The sequence below is a fragment of the Zootoca vivipara genome, chromosome 2, assembly GCF_965207765.1.
Source record: "Zootoca vivipara chromosome 2, rZooViv2.hap1.1, whole genome shotgun sequence".
NCBI lineage: Eukaryota > Metazoa > Chordata > Lepidosauria > Squamata > Lacertidae > Zootoca > Zootoca vivipara.
This window is the reverse complement of record NC_142584.1, coordinates 53,725,526-53,745,230: the sequence shown is the minus strand read 5'-3', so window position 1 is coordinate 53,745,230 and position 19,705 is coordinate 53,725,526. Positions and strand designations below refer to the sequence as shown.

General features: G+C 42.6%; 1 protein-coding gene across 4 annotated transcripts in view; it reads right to left on the bottom strand.

Moving 5' to 3' along the window:
- The window catches only part of FNIP1 (folliculin interacting protein 1), an 86,769-nt gene that overhangs the window by 42,866 nt on the left and 24,198 nt on the right, over positions 1 to 19,705 (bottom strand). For 2 of the 4 annotated variants that reach the window (XM_035105432.3, XM_088661897.1), the window contains exons 1-2: positions 13,712 to 14,507; positions 4,941 to 5,067 (exon numbers count right to left, since the gene is read on the bottom strand). In XM_035105432.3, the coding sequence (XP_034961323.1) occupies positions 4,941 to 5,067; positions 13,712 to 13,722 (138 nt within the window). In that variant the 5' untranslated portion in view covers positions 13,723 to 14,507. Of the gene's footprint in view, positions 1 to 4,940; positions 5,068 to 13,711; positions 14,508 to 19,705 lie in introns of those variants that run through there. The other 2 variants (XM_035105431.3, XM_035105433.3) reach the window with 1 other exon arrangement.

The following is a 19,705-nucleotide window of genomic DNA, read 5'->3' as shown; positions in this document are numbered from 1 at the left end:
TTCCAAAATTGTAAAAGAGATTACAGAATAAGTGCAGCGCATAAAAGAACTTTGGAATCCCTGTCCCCAAGAAAAGCATGCATGTGCCGTAAATAAACCCCACAGGCACCGTCCTGCTAGCACCATCTGCCGTGCCCATTGAAGCAGCAGCACAAGGAGGCTTGCTGGCGATTCCATTTCTACACAGCTGGGAACTCTAGCTCTGGTTAGCTCCGCTGTTTGACCTCAAGGCTCTCCTCTGAGGCAATGCTTTTTGACGGCGAGGCCCTGTCCTTGTGCACTTTTAGCAGCAAAAGAGGTCAATGGCAGTGGCTATTCTTTATTCTCCAGAAACCGAAACCTTACAGGGAGCAGTCTCGGTTTCAGGCAGGTCGCCTAAAGGTAAAGGACTCAGCCAGTATATCCCATTTCTGATCCTATTAGTAATTTAGTGTTCGGTGTAAAGTGTTCACAACCATAACTGCAAAGCATCCGATTAATCTGCTTAAAATTATGGCCTACGACAGTGTTTAGGTTGACGGAATGTTCAACCTGTTCAAACTCTGTTAAGTGTTGCCGCAGACAGCCTGAAGTCAACCCTTCTCTACTACATCTCAGTAGTTTTCCCCTCTGTTTTAGATCCTCCCTTTTCTTCCTTCCCATGCCTAACCTTACTATCTGGATCATGTCCCTCTTCTAGAATATCTCTAAGCATCCACTAAGCATTCCCACTGTTGCTATCCAATAACAAATGTCAGCCCATTGGCACTTTCTACTACAAGCTTGCTGTAACCTATCACCTTGCTGTAGGCCCATCTTTCTTCCATTAACATCTCCAGCTTTTCTCTAGACGGGGTGGCTTAAGGTTCTTGGCACGGGGGTCACACGGAAGGCTGATTAACCCTCTGCATACCAGCAACAGTCATGGCCAAAGTTGCTGCAAATGACTCCCTCTTGCACACAAACACCGCAATTGTCCAACACATAGCGCATATAACCTACCCCTATCACACATGCAGAGCACACCCTTGTCACAAATGCAGACTACACACACCAGGCATGTACCACATTCATCCCCATCACAGTGTTAGGCTTGCTATAGAGAGTATAATATGGAGGACAAACGTCACACCTGGGCTTTGGCAACCAATCCTTGAACAGCAGAGACAGCAATTTTCCTCTGCATCATAGTGCCAGGGTGAGGGGAATCTCTCCTCCAACCTACTGAAGATGTGGAGAGGAAGATGGGGGGTGGAGGGCCACATAAAATAGCCTGGCAGCCTACCCTGCCCCCTGGACCACCCATGGAATGACTTGCGCCCCGAATATGGACTTGGGGCAGTCATTAATGATAGGCCTATATCTTATTCATTTATTCAATTTACACCCCACCTTTTACTGATTCGTGATTAAGCATAAAACACACACAAGAAATCAGAATGTTCAGTAACATAAAACTGCTTTTTGTTTTGCTGTTACGTTTGTAAGCTGCCTTGAGAGTTTGCAAACAGAAAGGAGGAATATAAATGGCAGATTTATTTAACTCCTTTCTACTTATGTCTGAACTGCTAAACTCATTATTTTTTTCTTTTGCCTGGAGGATGATAACGTAGGTGGGCTTGAGTCTGCTTCTGGCAACTGTTTGTGAATTATAGCCAAAAAGGCAAAACAAAACAAAACCCAGTAACACTTTCATGAGACAAAGATAAACAAATATTTATACAAAGCAGATTTACCCAGACCTGAAAAATACATGCATCTAACAGAAGGCAGGAGTTTTAATTTCATAATGTTCATTTTAAAAGTAGCAGTTTATAAATAAAGGGTTTATTAATGATTGATAGGTTGCCTAAGAATGTTTCTGACATGCATAATTCATTGCCTTGATGTTGGATGGGCTGACTTCAGTCTTTCAAGGTTAAAGCCCCCAAACCATGAATCTCTGTGGTCTAATGTTGTATCTTAAATGTAAAAAACAAAAATACCTGTTCAGGGTCTCTTGATAATAAAGCACAACTGACGAGTGTTTAGTTATCCTGCCTAACCTCCCAAACACCTTAAAGGTGCTACCTCTCTTCCTTCAAATTCCTTCCCAAAACCAACCTTTTCTGTGAAAGCTTTGTACATGTATCTGAAAGTATCACATATTCCTTCCTTATTTAACCCTGACTCCACTTTTCATTCTCTTCTGCTGCTTTCCTGTGTTGAAATTTAGTTTGTAAGCACTTGGTGGGGGGGCAGGGATTATTGTACTCGGTTCACTAATGTCACTGCATAAATGAATGATGCTTTTCCTGCTGCTATTACTGACAACAACATTCATGCTTAAGACTGCAAGAGCCATGCTAGATGGATCAGACTAAGGTTCACGTTGTCCAGCATTCTTGGCAAGAATTCCAGCAACCAGACTGGATAGCTCAGATACTTAGAGTATGGTGCTGATATCGCCAAGGCTGCAGTTTTGATCCTTGTATGGGACAGTTGCATATTCCTGCATTGCAGGGGGTTGGACTAGATGATATTCAAGGTCCCTTCCAACTCTACAATTATATGATTCTATGAACCAGCAGGTAGTCACCTGGAGACTGGCCGATGTTCAGGGATGCTGGGAGTTGAGTTCTAGTCCAGCAAATCTTGAGGAGGAGGCTGACCAGGATGGCAGAGATATTGTAACTCTGTGTTAAAGCAATTCACAGTGCAGGCCCCAGAAAGTCAGGAGTAGCCACTTCAGATGAAATGAGAAGCCGTTCTTGACCATACGTCTATGTAAATGTTTGTGATCTTAAGAGATATTTTCATTCTACGCACATGGAACTGCCATTTGAAACATGCCAACATTTAAAAGGTACAGCGCATGCTTTGACAGCCACAGTAGTGTTCTTTTCAGCAGAACTGTTTGTTATCAAGAAGTGTTGACAGGCAATATATTGCAGGTCTAACTTTCTTTTGCCTGGCGTTCTCCTGAGGCCAGCAAGAAATTTCACTCCAGCAGGAGTGGGGAAGAGGACATAGCCCTCTCGTGTGTGTCTGTGGGCGGGCAAACCCTACACAAATACATGCTCTGAAAATCAGCTGATTCTCCACCCGTTATGGTGGACAACTTTGTTCCAAGTCCAAACCTTGCATGCTCCTAAGCCAACAAAGCCGACACTCTACTGGAGAAGGCCAGGAGCTATAAATCATGCTGAGACATGTGGGGGTCAACAGGCAGAAGGCATTGAATTCTAAAACGCAGCTAACAGATGCTCTTTTCACAGTGAGAAAACGTCTGTCCCACACAGTGTTTTCTTGCAAAGGGCAAAAGTGCCGTGGGATGCAGCTAGCACTTTGTGTATGCCGTCAAGTGAGGGAGTCATTTGCCACTTTGCTAAGAGATGAAATATAACAACTTCACTGTCTATAAAGGGATGTCTCTGCTTCGGAAATGTACTCTGCAGTTACTTACAGGTAAAAGGGCTCGGTATGTGGCTAACACTTATTTTAAGGCCCGGGGCCTTGCATGCGAAGAGACACCATCATTGGAATCCCCAGTATGCTTGTGAGATAGTACAGTACATTTCCACACTTCTTCAGTACCTCCCTTAAAAGTTTTTTCTTTCTTTAAAAGTTAGATTTATACATCCAAGTAATAGATTCATTGTTTCCCAAGCTGATGAGACAGGGGAGGTGGGTTAATCAAATAACGGGTGGGGAGAAATGCCAGTACTGTATAAGGGAGAAGATTGGAGAAGAGACGGAATCCGGTTCACACTTAACACTAAGCCAAACCATGGCTGAGCTTGAACACGTGTGAGTTCCCATGTGTCCGTACCTGCTCCACTCTTCCTCCAGTCCTGGTGCTGCTGAGTTGGTGTGAGCTAAGCCCTAGTTTGGCTTAGCATTAGGTCCAAACCCAGGCTCATGGTTCATCTTCCTCAGAAACACCAGGAGTGGTAAGCTGCAAAACAAAGTTTAGCTACAGTTTGCGATTTAACGGGGGGCAAGATAATCAATGGGTCAAGGTTCAGATGCAATGCTAAGCCAAACCATGGCTTAGCTCGCAGCAGTATGACGGCAGCAGGACCAAAGCGGCCACAATCTTCTCTTTGGGAACTTGCATATTTGCTTGTTCATGTTACGGCTCAGGTGCGCAAAACATTTTGTAGCCTGGTGGGCCAGATATTTATCTCTGCAAGCTCCATGAACCAAGTGTGCAGGCCACGCCTTTCCCCGCCTCCTGCCTGATGTCACGTATGATGTCGGGGTAAGGCAGGCGGGTGTGGTTTGGGGAAAACAGCATTGTGAGGAAAATTCGGCCAACAGTCTGGAAGTTCCCCTGGCCCAGTGCTAAGTCACAGCTTTTGCTAAGTATTATGTGAAAACTGAGTCGATGTGTAACTGTCAAGCATGCAAGTGTCCTAATAATCATCTATACAGCAGTGCTGGGGTACCTGTGCCCTGCCAGGTGTTACAGGACTCCCATCAGCCCCACCCAGCCAATGGTCAGGGATCATGGGAGCTGTAGTCCAACAGCACCTGAAAGACCACAGGTTCCTCTCTGTTGTTCTACAGTACACCTGATTCACGCTCGCTGTGATTATTTTCAAACTATATTAAATTCTGGCTTGCCAGAAAATGAGTAAGGAAAATGAGTAACAGAAAAGGCATTTTCGCCATTTAGGCTGTTCCTAAAACTACAGGAAAAGGAGAGGTCCTATGAGAGGAAATATGAGATAACGAAGGGCTAGGTTAAAAAGAGGAGACTGCTGTAACAGTAAAGCCATTAGGAGGAACAGGTGAAGCACTAATGTACTGCAAACGCAACCTCTTTTTAAACGTAGCATTTTGAATATCTCTCTTCAAAGCATGACTACTGATGCAAATAATTTATTGTTGAAGCCTGCATGAATTAACTTTGCATTGCATTTGGGGGGGGGGAGTGAGGGGGAAAAGGCATTCATACTAGTGTGAATATTGCTCACCGAGACAGATGCATCTTCAATTCTCCTCTTAGCACTGGAGTCAAATAAAACATTTCGCCCTCTTCTTTCACAGTCCTGGTACACAACTAGTCGGATCTGACTTGGATCAAACTCCGGCAAAGGCCAGCTTTAATAGGGAGGAAAAGTGAGAGAGAGTTTCTTATCTCTGTGGCTTTTACAATAGAGTTTATAAAAGAAGTCTCACTGACTTTATTAAGGGGTAACAACAGGTAACAACAATATACATAAATGTAAAATGCAAATTTAACTTGTGTAAATATGTATCAACAGAGAAACCTCTTCATCCAACTTGCACAGCGGTATAAATAAATGGGTATAACTCTATTGGGAACATTAATCTTTGCTACAACATTTTATTTTTTTAAAAAAATCAAAGGTACTTCTAATCCTAGTCAATACACAATGCAGAGTATGATTACAATGTTTGCATTAAAAAGCACCTAGTATAACACTGCTATCATTAGTGGAAAGGGAGATACCAGATCAGAACAATGCAAAGAAGAAAGCTACAGGAGGCTTTGGCTTGACTCTGGATTTTTATAGTTTATACCGTCCCATAAAGAATTCATCATGATCATGGGATTGCCACGGCTAATCAGTTCCTGTTTTATAGACATCTGAGATATCATTTTATCACCACATTTATAAGAGCACAAAGGCCACTGAAATCATCTTCTGCACCTATAAAAAGGAGGAACAAATACTCTTCCCGGGAATGGAGTACAAGCTGCTTTAAGTATAAGAGAGCCAGTGTGGTGTAGTGGTTAAGAGTGGTAGACTCATAATCTGGTGAACCGGGTTCGCTTCCCCGCTCCTCCACATGCTGGGTGACCTTGGGCTAGTCAAACTTCTTTGAAGTCTCTCAGCCCCACTCACCTCACAGAGTGTTTGTTGTGGGTGAGGAAGGGAAAGGAGAATGTTAGCCAATTTTGAGACTCCTTCGGGTAGTGATAAAGCGGGATATCAAATCCAAACTCTTCTTTTTTTAAAAAAACTTTTTAAAAAATTGGTTTTATTGCAAATTTGTTAAATAAATGCACTCAAAGGGGAAATAAACAGCACAAGGAATCCTGGATTTGCACAATTGCAATAAATTGCAATGTGCCCAAAGAAAGAGGGGACCTTTTGACAATATCTTGATACAGGTAATGCTGCTGCTTTCTTAGCCATGCTTAGTGTCAGTCCAGATCAGGGGTCAGCAACCTAAGGCCCATGGGTCACAAGCGGCCCATGGGGGTCGTTTAATCGCCCCATGGATCCCCACCACCCACTCGGTCAGCTCCCGTGCGCCGTGCTGAACCGACACAGAGCAGACCGGGGACCGCCTTCCGCAACGCTGGCCAGCTTCCCATTGGCTGCAGGAAGCTCCTGCAGCCAATGGGAAGCTGTGCATGTCTCCTCCGTGCCGGAAATAGCGTTTGCACATTTGTGCACGCGTGAGCACTCTGGCCCACCGCGGCATCTGCGGGACCGTGAACCGGGCCAAGCCACAATAACTTTGCCGACCCCAGATCAAACACAAAAACGGGTGGGGAACACTTTTAGTGCACTGGAGCAGATGGTTCTCTCCCATACCCCTTACAAGCCAAGGTTGTTGAGTGTCAACTACCTGATGTCACAATGATACCAGGTGACCTTCTTTGCCCACAGGGGTCTTCAGAAACCCCTTCTTTGTGCAGTGCTTTGAAATGGGCTTGGAAGGCACTGCCAATCAGTTGATCAGTGGTGTTTGTGAACACCCTTTTGGCTGAGCCAGGTTTTCATCTATAGGGGAGGCAGAGAGGGGTCGGCCACAGGGGCAGCCCCAATGCCGCCCACACGATGGGGGTGCAAACTCTGTGACTCCTCAACATTGGCCTCAAATACTGAAATTGTCAGAGAGAACAAATGAAAGCAAAGCTGAGATAACCTTGGAGAAGCTTTTTAACAAATAAAATGTATGTTTAGATTCTCGCCTAAACTACAATCCCTGATATATACAAAGTGGCCCAAACTCTCTTATATATCCATACTTGAAGTTAGCTTGATATTTCATGCAGTGCTTAAGTCACCTGCATAGATGTGGCATTTCTGCACTTAAACCCTGCACTTGTTTTCATCTTGCAATTGTTATTGAACCAACAACTCTACACCAACCCTCGCCAAACAAATCCTTTCATTTACCTAATTTGCAATAAGCCCACCACCCCTTTCTTTAAGACGCGGTTTCCATTTAGTAGTATTTTGACATCTGACTCTTGACAGCTGCCTGGCAAGGAAGAGCAGAAAGTATTCCAGATCTTTAGGAAAGTCTGCTTATAAAAAGCTCCAAGAGCAGATTACTTGCTAAGAGGAGAGTGAGACACACACTCTCTCTCTCTGTATATATATATATACCCTGCCACATTCATCAACATTTGATCAAGGTAAAATGAACCTGTTTACTCCTCCATCTGAGCACATGCTATTTTAACTATCCTTGAAAGGCTTTGGTGTGTGTCATAAATTACATTCCATGATTGACCCAGCTAACTATTATCAGTGTTACATAACATGGCTCTGGCCTCCCAAAAATTTTCCTTGGCAACACCAAGAGTCTCCTGGATTGAGAGAAAGTGGAGAAGACAAGCTCAGGGAACAGGTTCAGTACAACAATCAATAAGACACAGGCACATTGAATGCACGCAATTATCCTTCCAAGAGCCAACCACAGGTTTTTGCAGATATAAGATGTGTGAAAAAGATTTTGCATGAATCATAGAACATAGCTGCCAAGTTATCCCTTTTTAAGGGATTTTCCCTTATGCTGAATAGGCTTCCTCGCGAGAAAAGGGAAAACTTGTCATAGAATTGTGGAGTTGGAAGTGATCATGAGGGTCATCTAGTCCAGAGTTCCCCAAACGTGGGTCTTCAGCTGTTTTTGGACTACAACTTCCATCATCCCTAGCTAGCAGGGCCAGTGGTCAGGGATGATGGGAAATGTAGTCCAAAACCAGCTGGAGACCCAAGTTGGGAATTGTAGTCCAACCTTCTGCAATGCAGGAATCTCAACTAGGTCACACATGACAGATAGCCATCCAAACTCTGCTTAAAAGCTAAGAAAGGAGAATCCACAACTTCTCATGAGAGTCTGTCAAAGTTGTTCATAGGACTTCTAGTGCAAGAAACCTGCAGGGCAGCAGGTTGGGGAAGGCTCTTTTAGAGAATCAGGCACCATTTTGTGCATCATGGCTGGGTTATTAACTGCTACTACTGTGTTGTGTGGCTTGTATTTCTTTTACAGGTAAGATGAAGAAAAGGCCTTGAATAGGACATTGGACTAGACCAGTGTTTTCTTTCGGGGGGGGGGGATCAAAATGAATTGCACATTCTGAGTGAACTTCAATGAATTTTGACTCCTAATGAGCTGTTTACGCTGCTTGGATCTAAAAATGATGGATCCACTCAATAAAATATATCACTGTATCCAGTACCTATACAAATTGTCACATTATTTCATACATCTGGAGGGAAGTAAACTTTATTATTACTTTGAACACCCAAGATATGAGATTTCAGCAAAACACTCTACGGATGACCAGAATCTGATGCTTCTGGGTATCTTAACAGTGATCGGGAGGTACAATAAGCAGAGGAGGGGCTGAATGTATGTACTGTAATTAGGTGTAAGATAATAACCAGAAAATGAGTATAAAGAATTACATCAGAAGAAGTAAAATATATATAGAAGGCCCTAGATTTTCTCTCCCTTGGTTGCAGGCAGTAAGGCATTTTGGAATGACTTAAGTTCTGTTCAGGACACTGTACACCGTGCATTTTAAATAGCTGTGGGGAAACATCCTGTTCATGCCTGAGCATCTTCCACAATCAGCTGAGGACCAGACGTGACCTTTATCAGTATTACAAATGATGCGGTTGATTGGTCATACAGGCTCCATAAAGAAATCAGGAATGGCTGCCAATTAGCTGCTGCTGGGCTAAGTTTAGGGTGCTGGTTTTGGTAAATAAAGCCCTATGCAGCTTGAGGCCAGGATATCTGAAAGATCGTCTCACCCCTTATATCTCCAATCAATCACTGCACTCTGAAGGTGAGGGTCTCTTTATCAGGAGTTCCACCCTGCACAATTTAGGAATCAATTTAGCTTTGTAACATTGACTTTGACATTCCTTGAATATTAGGCAGACGTCTCTGTTGTCTTTTCTGCACCTACCAAAGACTTTCTCTTTCAACAAGCCTTTCAAGTTGAGCTCTTTCTGAGTCCGCATCTATAATGGAATTGTTTTAAAGATGTTTTAGATTTCCTTTTTCTTTTTATCACTTGTTTGCCGCCATGGACTCCTTTGGGAGGAGGAGTGGGATAGAAATTTATTCAATAAAAATAAATGACTAAATCAATCTAGGCTTAGTAAGTGTCCCATTACACATTTTAGAGATGTGTCCTTTGGATACCATGCTTCTGAAGAGGCATGCATTGGGTCACACTGCTAATGATCTTTTACAATGGTCTGATTTCATGATAAATAACATTTTCACATTAAGCACAATTGAAGAAGGACGTTGATAAGCTGGAATGTGTGCAGAGAAGGGCAACCAAGAAGATCAAGGGTCTGGAAATCAAACCTTATGACGAACAGTTGACGGAGTTGGGTATGTTTAGCCTGGATAAGAGGAGACTCAGAAGAGTATGATGATATGATATGATATGATGATATGATGATATGATATGATATGATATGATATGATATGATATGATACGATACGATATAATGTCTTCAAATATCTAAAGGGCTGTCACATGGAAGATGGAGCCAGCTTGTTTTCTCCTGCTCTGGAGGGTAGGACCTGAACCAGTGGATTTGAGTTACAAGAAATGAGATTCTGACTAAACTTCAGGAAGAACCTTCTGACAGTAAGAGCTGTTCCAAGGTGGAACGGACTCCCTTGGGAGGTTATGGACTCTCCTTCCTTGGAGGTTTTTCAGCAGAGGTTAGATTGTCATCTGTCATTGCTACTTTAGTTGAGATTCCTGCATTGAAGGGGGTTGGACTAGATGACCCTCGGGGTCCCTTCCAACTCCACAATTCTATGACTCTATGATTCTAACTGAAGTCCACAACATCTGGAGGTTAGGGGAGGCTGTTCAAAAAAATAAATTAATTAAAGCTATCAAACCACTATTTCCAACAGCATATCTTAACTAAAGTTATGAAAACTGCCAGGTGATGAATCACTTTAAACTATTTTTAAAGGACATGTACGCAAATGATATTTATAGTTTATGCCATCTTATCTGTTTGGCATGCCTTTCGTGTTAGCACCTTTCTGGAATGTTGATAGGCAAAAGTGCACTAGAATAGGTTCCTGTTCCATTTTGTCTGGTAACCTTGCCCCTCTGGCTTTTTCCAACAGTCACCAAAGCTGTTCGCCGCAATGGAAAGTTTAAGTGCCATAATGCATCTGAGCATCTAGTACTGTTTCACAAGGGAAACATCCATTCTACTTGCTAACTAATGTAGTATTTATCATTTGGATTATATTGATGTGGGTGATTTACACTGCATAGGAAACCAGCCAGCGTTAGGCTACTATTAGGATGATCTTAGGGTTAGAATTAGGAACACTGTAGAATTTTACGAGTTAATATAATGTGGGTGGTGGTGGTTTAGGATTAGAAATTACACATTTGTTAATGGGCATCTGTAGAGTTTGTGACAGGAAGTATGGCAAACTAAGGCTGAGGTCGGAATAATACAGGCATAGGCAAACTCGGCCCTCCGGATGTTTTGGGATTACAACTCCCATCATCCCTAGCTAACAGGACCAGTGGTCAGGGATGATGGGAGCTGTAGTCCCAAAACATCTGGAGGGCCGAGTTTGCCTGTGCCTGGAATAATACAACACTATAGCACCTGGAAGAGTTGGATATCACAGGGCTTGCTAAATTATCGGTTAGAACCCAACAGTGGATTATGAGACCTGTGGATTGTACACTTCCTCCTATGAAGGAGGAGAGGGGAGGAATAAACAGTGACAAAACTCACCATCAATAACAGTAAGCCAGTAGTTACTAACAAATGTTTATGTTGTTTAAATCCAAGTTCTCTCAAAAGGACTTAAATTGTGCACAGGAGTGTAGCTAATGGATTCCTAGCTCCCAGCATTGACAATGCCACTACAGTGTGTGATGCAATGGTTAGAGCTGTCAGACTAGGACATTGGAAGTCAGGGTCCAAATCCTCACTCACCATGTATGTACATCACTGGGTGACATTAGGCCAGTCACTGCCTCTCAGCCTCACAGGGTTATTGTGGGGATAAAATTGGGGAGTAGAGAAGGTGACATTGGTTTTCCCATTGTGTTCATTTCCAGGAAGGCTTTAGCTGAAAGGCAAATACCTGCCTTGGTAAATCCCAACTGCAAATAATAAAACTTAAAATTCTATTAAAATAATAATAATACTGTAATAATGTTTAACAGACCATTGTATTTTAATATGGGAAGGGTACAAATAATTTATTATTATTATTACTATCACTATTATTATTATTATTATATGTACGCCAGCCACCTTGATTGCATTTGAGGAACGGCAGAATATAAATGTGGTTTATAGAAAGGTGAGATATAAATAAGACATATGTAGTTGGTTGCGTTGAAATGCTGAGGCAGCCAAGTATCAGGATCTGCAGGCCACAATCTGCTCACCAAGGTTAAGTACCCTGCCCTTATATGGTTTGCTACCATGTGCCCATATTCTGGGCTCTGAACTGGGAAAAATAGTTCCCATTTGCCTGGGAGAATCGGTGGACAAAGGAAGGTTAAGCCTTCCGTTGTCCCTCTAACTAATCTTCCCCTGCAGGTTCCAACCTACTTCTGCATTGCTATTATCTTGTCAAATGTGACTTTGTTTGCCAAGATAACACAAAGTTGTGGCGACTGTTATACAGTGTTAGAATCCAAAGCAGACTTGGAACAAAGTCAGCTAGTGACATTTTATCCTCATCTGAAACTCTTACAGTCACAGTGCCTGCTGGTTAAGACCTCTCCCACTTTATTGTCATTACTCTGTAACAATCACCAAGGAAGGAAACATTAGCCAGCATAATAATTTCTCCATGGAGTCTCACGATGTCTGGGAAGCCCCCCAAATATAGCGAGACCTGACTGCTTTTCAACACTCTTCTCTCGCCTCCAAGGGAGGAGGATGTAACTCTCCCCAGCACCACAAAGACTCCCAACCTGAGATCGCTGTCACAGGGAGTGTGTGTGTCTCTTTTCTCCTGATATTGAACTAGGCCTGGATCAAAGTTGCAACGCCAGTGGGCTAACTTTAGCGCCCATAGAAAGGTCTGGTTAACTGCGGGAAAATACTGAGCTAGGGGAAGAGAATGGAAATCAGTGGCAAAACTAACCTGGTTGCTAGGAATCCGGTTTCACTTCTTGAAGACCTTTCTAAAAGCTAGAAACGAATTTGTCTTATTCCAACGTTCAGATTGGCTTGTAAAATGCTTGATTATTTTATGCAGGGCAGAGGTGAGGATGGGGAAGGACATGACTCCTGTCTCTGCCCAGAGACAGGCCACTCCTGCATTCACATATACAAATCTAAAGTTATGACTTTAGTAGTACCATCTTTTCCAACTCCTGTTTAATATTACACAAGCTTATTACACTTGTGCCTTTTAGGGTGCAAGTGTAAAATCTGATCTGTTGGCCTTGCCCATTAGCTTAGCAACAATTTGTAAAGACAGATGCACAGGTTATGGTCAAAGAAGCCTGGACCACTATGCGTATACTAGTTCACTGCCACATGGAAAGAAATAATGCTTTCTGCAGTAAGAACAGCAATAAAACCCAGATCTTATTTGCTGCCTCTCTAGACACTCCTCTGCCTTAACTTCTGGCTGTTCTCTACATGGTTGATTGCAAATGAAACTAACTTCAGTTTATTTCCATATTTATCTCCCACCTGTTAGTTCCTATTTTATTTTTGATAATTTGATTCAAAGTCAGATCTCTATTCAGCTTTTTTGCATCCCTGCTAAGGGACCTAGCCAAATCTTTTTTCTCCCTTGCTCTGAGATTAAATTTCCCATAGTCAGGCCTTCCTCTTCCCTGTTTTTCAAAGCAATATAACAGCTCTTGATAGGTATAATTAAATCATATATTGATGCTCTGACGATTCTACTGCTTTAATATTAAATGTAAAAACTTGGGGGGGGGGGCAATTATCCAGCCAAAGTTAAGTACTTATTAAGTCATTAATTTCAAATGGGAAAGTGAACCATGTGCTTCAATGCCTCATAGTCAAATTAATAGGATTTAGTAAACAGGTCTTAGAAATTCAGGTGGTGAGGTGTGTGTGTTGGGGAGCTGTGTTTTTTAAAAGATGCCATCAAAAAAAGCACCCATCCCAATTTCTTTGAGCTTTACGCAGATAAACTTTCACCAGTTGATTATTTTAGGAAATAATCCTTATTACGGAGGAAGTCCCACCTAAACAAGAATAATCCACTAGGGTTACAGCCACCAGTGTTCCAGGCACCGTTTCGTAATCTTTCACTACAACACAAAATGCCTTAGGAAAAACAACAGAATATTATATAAATTCATTTTAAAATAGTGGTGTAGTACAGAGCTATTTCCCCCCCAAAAAAGAGCATAATTATTTCTACAGTATAAAATAGGACAACTTCAAATATATACACATATTTATTTAGCAAGTCTGCCACTGAAAAGAAAGCCCAGAGCATAGTATTTATTTCATACCTGGGAAGCATCTTTCTCCCTTAAGCAAGCTCCACTTTTCGGAATCTCTATAAACTCCTGTTAGGAGGACCAGCTGCCAACCCAGGTTAATAATAGAAGTGAGCCACATTCATCCAGAACCACAAGACTGTCAGGTGACAGACCAAGAGGACTGAATTTAACTGAAACAAAAGACGTTCCATGCTGTAGCACGAAAAGGAGGAGGGGGAGACGCACGAGGACGAGGAGGGCAGCCTTAATCTTAAAAGGCAGGATTACAAAAAGAGAGGAAAAGGGGAAAACCCTTGAAGAAAAGAAACAGGTCCCTGAAGCAGAATCGGCGCATTTGCCCAAGGATCCTCATATGAACGCTGCCTTATAGTTTCATAACAGGGACCCCGCCTTTCCATTCTGTTGATCAGTCCAGAATTTTACTACAGCAAACACTGCCTGTTTTTTCCAGCTCCTTTGTTTCCTGGGGGTATTACTGCAGAGGACAGAAGATCAATCTAATTCATCAGCGAGCTAAGTGCCCCCTTGGCAGCCAATACAGACTGTACATGCCAGTTTAATCTATCCTCCTCCTTTCGCGAAACCGATATGGGTTGAGCCTCATGACCAGGGTCTCCTGGCAGCTGCGGCTGCAATTCCGCACCTCCGTAGTCCACGCTTGTCAGAAATTCAGACTGATCGAAGGGGAGAAAGACAACAAAGCAGCCTCCTCTCTCGCGACCTCCCTCCTTTCCCCTCCTCTCATTTTCTACATTCCTTGGAGCTGCAGGATGCCTGTGTTCGACCCTTGCTGACAAGCTCAGCCAGAGGAGTGGAAAAGCAAGCCCTAATAGCCATCATGTGACCTGGAGCTGTCAGTATATGCCACCTGGATCTGCAATGAGCTTGCCAGCCAATCCCGGCTCTGCCTTAGATACATGCATGCAGATTTCACCATGAAAATAAGGCCATTAACCCATGTGGGGCTCTTGTTTGGGTGTCTGATTTATTATTTAGCACGAGTGGGGAAACTCTGCTTCTGATTATGCCTTCTTCAAAGCTCTGGCACAGACCAGTGCAGCATGCCAGAAAATTTCAATTTAAAGATTTATTATTTTTCTCTCCCATGAAATCTTCACCCTCCGGCCCTCCCCAGCCTGGATCTTCTATAGGAACAAAGGAGGCACTGTTTGCTCTCTAAAGGCTCATTAATATTACAAGTGAAACCCCAGAAACTGCAACACACACACACACACACACACACACACACACACACACAATTGGATAGCAATGTACAGCTGAAGACCCACTTAGAAATTGTGCCCAGCTTCCTTGCTGTAAACAAGGTTTCATAACTGCTCTTGGGGCAAAACACAAAGATAGAAGGAGGGCTGCTCTAGGAATGAAAAGCAAATCTTTTAGGGCTTGACTTAAAATCTCGGACGGAAGGAAAAGCGCAAGCCATGGGGTCCTGTGTGCTTGGCAGTGCAATCCAGCACACACATGTCTACAAAGAAATGAGTCCTATTGAGTTCAATGGGGTTCACTCACAATTACTGTAGGTAGGTGATATGGGATTGCAGCCCCAAAGGTGGTATAGCCTACCTTTCCCAACCCTCTTTCACATTTCCTTAACTATGTATAATTTCAAGAGACAACGTGAAAAGGATAACGCGAGTAAAAGTAATAATTCAGGGTTGCTGTTTTTTTAAAGCTTGAAATGAGAGATTGTCAACAAATCTTTATCTTTTAAAGAAAAATATAATTACATTGTCAGAGGAAAAATCAACCATATGCTTTAATATAAATTGCCTCCTTAAAACACCCCCCAAAATTTATAAACATCTAATGGGGGGAGATTAAAGACATAATTAATCTGACATCCGTTTTCAAAATCATATTTATCTAATAGGGTTAAAATACAATAAAACAGAGAAAGATTTTTTTTAAAAAAAATGTTAAATGGCTATTTCCCCCTCCAAAAGGTATTCTGTAAAATGTCAATATTTTCCGGGAGAAGCCCTCCTTAACTTTTTACACATTATGGGACAGAATTTCCCAGGAGAACGGAGTTCTCAGATACACATCTGGGAACTCTGTGTGTCTCTGAATTATGCCATTGATGGAGTCCTAAAGTCTTAAGATTCCACTTCGAGGGATTTCCTAAGTCCTTTCGCGAATTCCACTGAAGAACAGCAAGTGCCTGGAGAGAAGCCACATGGCCCAGCTTCCAAAGAACCATGCAATTAGTTTCGCACACAGAATTGGGTTTGGGGCATATCAAATAGCTGCCCCCACCATGCCATATGCCAAAGGACTATTTGTTTGCTTCGGAATTTTTATACTCTACCCTCCCTCCAGACTGGAGCACAGGCAAGCACGCCGCCTTGCTCCCGCAATTGAGGGGGCCGGGGCTGTGTAAGCACACTGTGCACACACACCGTGAGGCATGCTGACATCAAGCACACATGCTACAGGGCATGCTAACATGTTGTGCGCACACTCTGCAGCTTGAGCACGTGACATAAGCAGGCCCCGCAGTGTGTGCGCACAGCTGCCACAGAATTTTGGGGAAACTCAGCCCGCTCCTTAAAATTTTGGGGGGAGCCCTTGGCTCCCTGTTTCCCCCTCCCCCCGATGGCGCCTATGAGCACAGGGCAGATTACAACACAACATACAATATAGGCTGCGTTCCATCAACCTTCTTTGGTTTCACCAATTTTTCCTTACCTGATAATTTCCAAGTGTTATGTGATCTTTCACACAACGTAAAAACCACTTCTGGAAAACTAGTGGAACTTTAGTGCTCATTTCCATGTTATCTGCTTTCACACACACACTTTCTTCAACCCTGTTAACTAGGAAAATGGCGGGAGATTTGCTGTGTAATTTCACACAGCAAAAATTAGGGAGGTATTCCAGCATACAGTCCTTTCCTGCCATTTAAAATTTAGCAATATATATATATATAGCAGTATACTGACCACAAAGTCACAACACAACAGGTAATACAATGCAAAAGAAACGACAGAATCTGGGATAGAAGTGCTAGCACTATAACCTGGAAAACAAACACAATAATTTCCACATCTGAATGCAACCATAAACAGGCATATAGAACAAAACAGAATAAAATTATGCATCGGGCTTGAACCCACGACCCTGAAATTAAGAGTCTTGTGGTCTATGGACTGTACTACCAATGATACCACTTTGAACAGTTATGGCTTCCCCAAACGACTTCTGAGAGCTTTACTTTGTAAAGAATGCTCAGTTAGGAGCCCCAGTTCCCCTCACAGAACTACAGTTCCCAGAGTTCTCTGGCCTGACTCAGCAAGGCTCATTCTTAACGGGCACAATGACGCCAAAGGTTAGAAATGTTTAATTCCCAATGAAATCAGTGGCACACAGAAGTGTTTAACTTTGGCTGCGTTCTGTTAGGAAGGGAAACAAGCACAGCCTATATTCAGCGACACTCTACATTGCTAAAATGAAACCCATGTTATCTGTGAGCATGTATCTTCCCCTCAAAAGATTAATGATGTCAAAAGTGACCTTTTCTCCAGGGAGCAATGTAATGGTGAGACGTTACTGAGTCCAGTGCATTATGTAAATATTTATTTACAGGAGTAAGTTTCCATATTACCTCACTTCAACGCGCATAGACATAAAAGAGCTTCTTTTAAAAATCCAAAACACAACTGCTGTCTAGTAAGTGACCAGGAAACTATGTGAATGGATTTCTGCTAAAGCCTTAGGGAATGAAGACCAACCTCAAAAAAATGTAAGCAGAGTAGCCAACAGCAGAAAAGATGGAAAGGACATGCAACTGTCCCAAAGAGTCTCCCAAATACTTAAAATAAGTTATGTGTTCTACCTGAACTTGACAGTTCAATGGCCTTGCCCTATTCTGCAATCCACAAAAGTTCAAAAAGCAGTACTGTACTGGGAAAGGTTGAAACTGAGTTATTTTCCTATCTCACAAATCATCGTGGTGGATGCTAGAGAAGATACAGCTTTCTTTAAAGGTGTGTCACTTAAGGCTGCATCTGTAAGTCAAAGATAGCTAATCTAAAAATAAACTAGCCAAGAAAGAATCCGATATAAAGTTAAGCCACACTGGAGCGCCAGTGTTTGTTTTGTATCCAGTTCCCAATTGCAATCTATTATAAATAGACAACAAACAAGCCTACATAATACCAACTGGTACTGCAAGACAACAGAGCATTTTCCCACCAGTCGAACAGTTATTTTATTGTGCACCCCCCCAGCTATTCAGGGAGCTGAATAATCTTTCCCCAGAGCTATTAAAATGAAAGTGTGAATAGTAGAGTGTTGTGTGCCTTTAACGGAAAGATTTTTGGGAAGGAAAAATACTAGTGCAAAATTCCTCTTTGCTCATTCTTGTTGAAGTTGCTATCTGTGCATCTCACAATGACGGGGACGAGGGATGCCTTGCCTATCTCAAGATCAGATCCTGATATGTCTTGTTACATTTTCAAAGAGTGCGCTCATTTTTCTTTGCAAGTTGGTTTTGTGTACAATTCAGGTGACTCTGTTTTAACTCATTGCTTGCCCTTCTGTTTTCAGTTCCTAACCCGTTTTACCAGACAACAGTCACACTGCCGGTAAAAAGAAAATAAAAAATTTTGTTGAGAAAAAAGGGCAAAAGTGGACCAAATGAAGATGCAGACATAGGTCCTTATAGTAAAGGCCACTGATATAGCTCACCTGGCCCTCATTTGCACAAACTACTATTCTTGTTTGCATGAGCAACAATTTGCATAAATGCGTTCGTGGGGAGGCCAAGACTCCTGATCAGAACAGAGGTTTATTTAACCCAGGGGTGGCACTGAGTGGACTTGTCTTTTATTACTAGAATCCCAAAATCTATCAACTCCAGCCAGATGCAAAAGACATACAACTAGGTTTAAAAAAACAGACAAAAAACAAACAAACCATGATTATGCCTCTGATTATGCCAATTCTTAGTGAACTAAGAATTTGTTTTCAGCAGCAGAACTGAACTGGGCAAACATCTGATAGTGGCTTTCCATCCATCCTGCCCCAAGGAAAAGGTTTTCATCTATTGACCCTGTGACAAGGAAAGAGGAGAGTACTTGTACTTTCTTTCCAAGACTGATTTGATGACCTGAGACAGAGAGGGGGAATCCAGAGGCTTCCCTTTTGTTTTAGTAACTCGGCCTGCTGAGACCATTGAAAGGATGTGCCTCTTTGTGGACAAGCATCTGTGCTTGTGCATTTCCCTGGGAATTGAGAGTGCATATGGAATGGACATGAAACCGACACGTGAGTGTGAAAATGTGCCCATGTTTGTGCCAAAAGAAATGCATGAGAAACATGCAATCCTGGAGAAACGGGACCTTCTTGGTGGTGGTGCCCCAGTTCTGGAAATCTGCCAATCTGAAGCAGCTTAAAAACACATCTCTTCATTTTTAGCCAGTGGTATAGTGGAGAGGGAAACTTTTGGACTTTTTCACAGAGCAGGAACAACAAAGCCTGGAAAATCAGGGTAACTTGACAATCCTTGATGCCTTTAAGTACAGTAATAAAAAGGCTTTCACATTTTTCTGTGATAGGATTAGCATGGGAGGAAGTCAGAATATGTGGGAAATAATCAGAGGCTAGATTCTTCTTCCCTTTTATTTGATGGTGTTCCTATTTTAGGCTAGCAGCTTAAATAGTAACACTTATTTGCAATATATCTAATTCGTAGCTGAAGGCTAAAGTCCGATGTGTTTTCAGAGTGGCAGCAATAGCCTCCAGGCAGCACTGACGCTGCCACTTGCCAAGAGGAAGAGGGCAGAGGCTGTGGGTGAAGGATTAAGCTGGTGCAGCGGCAGAGCCAATGTGGTGTGCCCCCTGTTGCACCTGCATGGCCCCAACCTCACTGCTGACTTGCACCTCCCCCTGCTAAGCAGTAGTGATACCCCCAGAAGGTTACTGCTGCAGCAGCTCCCCCCAGGTAAGTCACTTCTGTGTGTTTCACAGGTTGAATCTCTG